Source organism: Emiliania huxleyi, assembly GCF_000372725.1.
Source record: "Emiliania huxleyi CCMP1516 unplaced genomic scaffold EMIHUscaffold_81, whole genome shotgun sequence".
Classification (NCBI taxonomy): Eukaryota; Haptophyta; order Isochrysidales; family Noelaerhabdaceae; genus Emiliania; species Emiliania huxleyi.
The window spans coordinates 197,406-202,951 of record NW_005195940.1 but is presented as its reverse complement, the minus strand read 5'-3'; the positions used below and the strand labels follow the sequence as shown (position 1 = coordinate 202,951).

Sequence of the window (5,546 nt, the reverse complement as noted above, 5' to 3'; positions counted from 1 at the left end):
GGGGGGGGGGGGGCGCCCGTCCTGCGGCCGCATGCTGATCCCCATGCGACTACGCCCATGGGCATGTTTGGTCTGGGTTTGCGTTGCGCGCGCACTAGTCCAGGCGCGCGGCGTCCCGCATGGATTTGCACGTATGTATTGAGACGGAGTCTTACGCCTTAAGGCGGGCGGGCTTGCCCGACACGCGTCGCGTGGAAAAGAGAAAAAGACCACCGCAGCTTGGCGGCCGCGTAGCCGACCCTCCCATCGGACGGTCTGGGCCATGGACGAGCTGTCGCCCTTCCTCGCGCACGAGCGTGCCGATGTCCGCGCGCAGGCCGCCGAGGCGGTCGCCGCCTACTCATCCACCGACGACGGCGTCGCCGCGCTCGTCGCCGCTGCGGATGCTCTCCTCCCCGGGCTGGTCTCGCTGCTGGGCCGTGCCGAGGCAGAGGCCGCGGGCCACGCCGCCGCCGCCCTCGTCAACATCTGCTCGTCGGCCGACGGCTCAGCGGCCGCGGTCGGCGCAGGCGTATTCGAGGCGGCGGTCGCGCAGCTCGACTCGGGCTCGGCGGAGGTCCGCGAGCGGTGCACGATGCTCCTCGCAAACCTGACGAACCCGAGCCTCGTCGACGCCACCCACCTGCTGCGCGGCGGCAGCCTCGACTCGCTCCTCGCCGCGATCTTCACCGCGAGCGCCACCGAGCGGCCCTCGGAGGGCGGAGTCTCCGAGGCGGCCGCACACCACTGCTGCCGCGCCCGTGCCACGCGCATAAAAAGAATTCCCCTCGCGGGACGGAGTGACAGCTGCCTGGTCGCACAGGCGCCGGCGACGCTGGAGCACCTCGTGTCCGCCCTCTGCCACGTCGCCTCCACCGACTCAGGACGAGGTGAGCTGTGAATGAACGAGTACCTGGTGACTTGACATTCACATGAAGTGAGCTAATTCATCAACGAGTACCTGGTTAATTAACGAGGTGAGCTGCTGCGCCATGCGCGTGCGCTGCCACTGCTGCAGGCGCTAGACTCGCTAGATCTCCGCACATCTCGCCACATCTATCTCCCCACATCTCGCCACATCTCCCCACATCTCGCCACATCTCGCCACATCTCCCCCAGGCACTCGTCGCCCTACTCTCGCCCGGCCACCCGCTGCTCCCCGCCGCCGCCCGCACGCTCCGCAACCTCGGCTTCAGCGCGGCGCCGGGGGCCGGCGGGCGGGCGGCGCTGGAGGCGCTGCTGCGCAAGGAGGGGGAGTGGCTTGTGTCGGCGCTGGCGGCGCCTCTCGCGCCGCACGAGACGGGCGAGACGTGGGGAGATATGGGGAGATATGGGGAGATATGGGGAGATATGGGTCTCTCGCGCCGCACGAGACGGGCGAGACATGGGGAGATACGCGGAGATATTGGGAGATACGCGGAGAGATGGGCCCGGTGCGAGCGGCGTCTCTTCACACCTGCAGCCGTGAACAGGCGAGAAGACGAGCGGGTGTTTGTACGAGGCAGAGGAGCGTGCGGCGTTCGCGCCTCCGCTACGCGCGGCGCTGGAGGCTGCCGAGGCGAGGCGGCACACAGCACGCTCACACACACGCTCACACACACGCACACACGCACGCGCGCACACACACACACACACACACACACACACACACACACACACACACACACACACACACACACACACACACACACACACACACACACACACACACACACACACACACACACACACACACACACACACACACACACCGCTCACCCACGCGCACCGGGCCTTGCACTTCCAATGCCGTGCCGGCTCCTGTCGTCTAGACGTGGAGTCGCGAGGGACTAGCCTGGCCCTTGCCCCGCCACCTCGTGTGTGTGGAGAAGTTCACCTCACCTTCCCCTACCTTAGGCGAGGCGGGCGGCGATGCCCCTTGCCGACGCGATCGCAGCCATCGACAGCAGCGGCTTTAATTAGCAGTTCATTAGTAGTTAATTAACAACTAATTAGGCGATCGCAGCCATCGACAGCAGCGGCGGCGCCGAGGCGAGGCTGGCGTTGACGGAGGCGCTGCTGCTCTTGTCGGCAAGCCCCCCCCCCTCCCCCCCCCCAACACACACACACACACACACACACACACACACACACACACACACGCACGCACGCACGCACGCACGCACGCACGCACGCACGCACGCACGCACGCACGCACGCACGCACGCACGCACGCACGCACGCACGCACGCAGCCACAATGACTTAGAGGGAGGAGAGGCGATGTGGTGGCGAGCGAGATCTGGGGAGAGATGGGGTCTGTCTCCCTTCTCTAGGCGAGCGAGGACGCGTGCGCAGCCATATCTCCCCATATCTCCCCATATCTCCCCACATCTCCCTTCTCTAGGCGAGCGAGGACGCGTGCGCAGCCATGCGCAGTGCAGGCGTGTCTCCCTTTAGAAGTGGAACGAGAGAAGGCACTCCCACCCCGACATCGGGTTCATCTCCCCACATCTCCCCACATCTCCCCACATCTCCCCACCTCTCCCCACCTCTCCCCACCTCTCCCCACCTCTCCCCACCTCTCCCCACCTCTCCCCACCTCTCCCCACCTCTCCCCACCTCTCCCCACCTCTCCCCACCTCTCCCCACATCTACCCACATCTACCCACATCTACCCACATCTACCCACATCTACCCACATCTCCCCACCTCTCCCCACCTCTCCCCACCTCTCCCCCCATCTCCCCACATCTCCCCACATCTCCCCACATCTCCCCACATCTCCCCTCGGTGTGTTCATGAGCGCAGGCCTCTCGCTCCGCGCTTCTCCCGCCATATCTCCCCACATCTCCCCAAACCTCCGCCATTCTCCCCACACCTCCGCAGGCGTGCCCCCCGTGCTCCGCGAGTCGCGCTTAATTCACTAAGTAATTCGTCACTAATTAATTAATTGAGGCGTGTTCCCCGTGCTCCGCGAGTCGCGCTCGCTGCTGCTGCTGTCGGAGGACGAGACGCACAGGCCTCGAGATATGGGGAGATACTGGAGGGGGGGAGATGTTGATCTGCGCCGCGTCTATGCGTGTCGCACAGCCCTGCCGTCGAGGCAGATCTCCACACATCCACACATCTCGCCGATCTCCCCACATCTCCCCAGATCTCCCCAGATCTCCCCGCACAACCCTGCCGTCGAGGCAGATCTCCCGAGATCTCGCCACATCTCGCCACATCTCCCCAGATCTCCCCAGATCTCCCCGCACAACCCTGCCGTCGAGGCAGATCTCCCGAGATCTCGCCACATCTCGCCACATCTCCCCAGATCTCCCCGCACAACCCTGCCGTCGAGGCAGATCTCCCCACATCTCCCCACATCTCGCCACATCTCCCCAGATCTCCCCGCACAACCCTGCCGTCGAGGCAGATCTCCCCACATCTCCCCACATCTCGCCACATCTCCCCAGATCTCCCCGCACATCCCTGCCGTCGAGGCATATCTCCCCAGATCTCCACACATCTCGCCACATCTCCCCAGATCTCCCCGCACAGGCCCGTCGTCGAGGCATATCTCCCCAGATCTCGCCACATCTCGACACATCTCCCCGCACAGGCCCGTCGTCGAGGCAAACGAGCGGCTCGTGTCCGCCTTCCACCTGCAGGCGGGAGAGATGGGGAGAGATGGGAAAATGTGGGGAGAGATGGGAAAATGTGGGGAGAGATGGGGAAATGTGGGGAGATATGGGCCGAGTACGGCAAGCACAACCTGCAGGCGGGAGATATAGGGAGATATGAGGAGATATGGGGAGATATGGGGAGATATGGGCCGAGTACGGCAGGCAAAACTTGCAGGCGGGAGATATAGGGAGATATGAGGAGATATGGGGAGATATGGGGAGATATGGGCCGAGTACGGCAAGCACAACCTGCAGGCGACACGGAAGACGTGCCTAGGAAGCGCCGAGGAAGAGTCTAGGAAGTGTCTAGGAAGAGTCGAGGAGGAGTCGAGGAAGTGTCTAGGACTAGGAAGTGTCGAGGAAGTGTCGAGGAAGTGTCCTGCAGGCGGGAGGGACGACGCACGCGCCGCGGCCTTCGGCGCCGCGCGGCCAGTTTGTGAGGGAGCCTGTGAACGGCGTCTCTTCACACCTCCAGCTGTGAACAGGCGCCGCGCGGCCAGTTTGTGTGGGAGAAGGAGGACGCGGCGAGGGAGGCCGCAGCGGCGGCGGGGGCGGCGACCGAGGCGGCGGAGGCGACGGCGGCGGCGGCGGCGAGGGCGGCGAGGGCGAAGGCGGAGGCGGAGGCGGAGGCGGAGGCGGAGGCGGAGGCGGCACGTGTTGCGCTGAGTCGCGCCGCGCTGCGTGAGGCGGCGGAGCCCGCGGCGGCGGGCGAGGAGGTGGACGACTGAGGAGGTGGAGAGGAGAGGAGTGTGGAGATCGAGATGTTTCGTGGGAGTCGCTGGGGTGTTGCGTGTTGCCGCATGCCGGAGGCGGAGACCCGGAGTCGGCAGCGTCCAGCGACGAGCGAGCACAACACGGGGGACAGGGGACAGCGGTCAGCGCCCACTTTTTTTCTCTCGTTCTCGTGTGTCTCGTGACTTTCGTCGACTCAGTTTTTGTGTTTTGGCGGATGGCGCGACCGCGAGGCGCGAGGGCAACGACCAATACGTCCAAAGACGTTTACACACAAGTGTGAGAGCGAGCTGATAACACCTGACCCTGTACCGTACGGACGGCCCAGACACCTCACGAGACGGCCACGTCTCCCTTGCCCCTCGCGCCTCCCTCCCCGCGCACGCGCGCCATGGGCAATGCACTCAAGGTCTGGGTGACTGCCTGCACACGCGGCCGCGGTAAAGCCGTATGTGTGACGCTCTCTGCCGTGCTCGCACGGCGGTCCCGCCAGACCCTGCGCCCTTGCCGCCCGGCCGGGGCTGGAGAGGCTCATTCGAGGTAGATGCCGCGCTCCTTGCACACGGCCACCAGCTCAGGCCTCTTGTTCTCGTAGTCCACGTAGAGCGTCTGCACGCGAGGGGAGGTGCGATGAGCATTGGGCGGGGGAGGGGCGTGTGGCGAGGGGGGCGTCTCGCGCCTTCAAGCTCGGGGCGGCCCCCTCCTTGAGGGCGGCTGCCAGCGCCTTGCAGCCCTCGTCGCCAATCTTGTTGCTGTGGAGATAGAGATACTCGAGCCGCGGCGCTGCCCCCTCCTTGCCGAGGGCGGCGGCCAGCGCCTTGGAGCCCTCGTCGCCAATCTTGTTGCCGTTGAGAGCGAGGTACTCGAGCCGCGGCGCTGCCCCCTCCTTGCCGAGGGCGGCGGCCAGCGCCTTGGAGCCCTCGTCGCCAATCTTGTTGCCGTTGAGAGTGAGGTACTCGAGCCGCGGCGCTGCCCCCTCCTTGAGGGCGGCGGCCAGCGCCTTCCAGCCCTCGTCGCCAATGTTGTTGCCGTGGAGAACGAGCGTCTCGAGCCGCGGCGCTGCCCCGCTCGCGAGGACCTCCGCCAGCTGCGCCGCCTCCGCGTCGCCCCAGCCGAGGTCGGCGTAGAGCAGCTCGGTCGCCTTGCCAAACTGCTCCTCGGACGACTTTCGCATGGCCTGTTTTAA

The 5,546-nt window shown here is 65.6% G+C and overlaps 3 protein-coding genes across 3 annotated transcripts in view; 2 read left to right on the top strand and 1 right to left on the bottom strand.

Annotated features, from left to right (window-relative positions):
* The window catches only part of EMIHUDRAFT_453396 (hypothetical protein), a 1,483-nt gene extending 1,324 nt beyond the window's left edge, over positions 1-159 (top strand). The window contains exon 4 of the mRNA XM_005759138.1: positions 11-159. Coding sequence (XP_005759195.1) covers positions 11-142 — 132 coding nt within the window. The 3' untranslated portion in view covers positions 143-159. The remainder of the gene's footprint in view (positions 1-10) is intronic.
* Positions 160-262: 103 nt separating this feature from the next.
* On the top strand, positions 263-880 carry EMIHUDRAFT_218829 (hypothetical protein; the record flags this gene model as incomplete). Its single annotated transcript, XM_005759137.1, has 1 exon — positions 263-880. The coding sequence occupies one exon, from the start codon at positions 263-265 to the stop codon at positions 878-880; it is 618 nt and encodes a 205-aa protein (XP_005759194.1).
* A 4,054-nt stretch (positions 881-4,934) lies between these two features.
* On the bottom strand, positions 4,935-5,534 carry EMIHUDRAFT_218827 (hypothetical protein; the record flags this gene model as incomplete). The annotated part of the gene is made up of 1 exon (XM_005759136.1): positions 4,935-5,534. The coding sequence occupies one exon, from the start codon at positions 5,532-5,534 to the stop codon at positions 4,935-4,937; it is 600 nt and encodes a 199-aa protein (XP_005759193.1).
* Between the last annotated feature and the right edge of the window lie 12 nt (positions 5,535-5,546).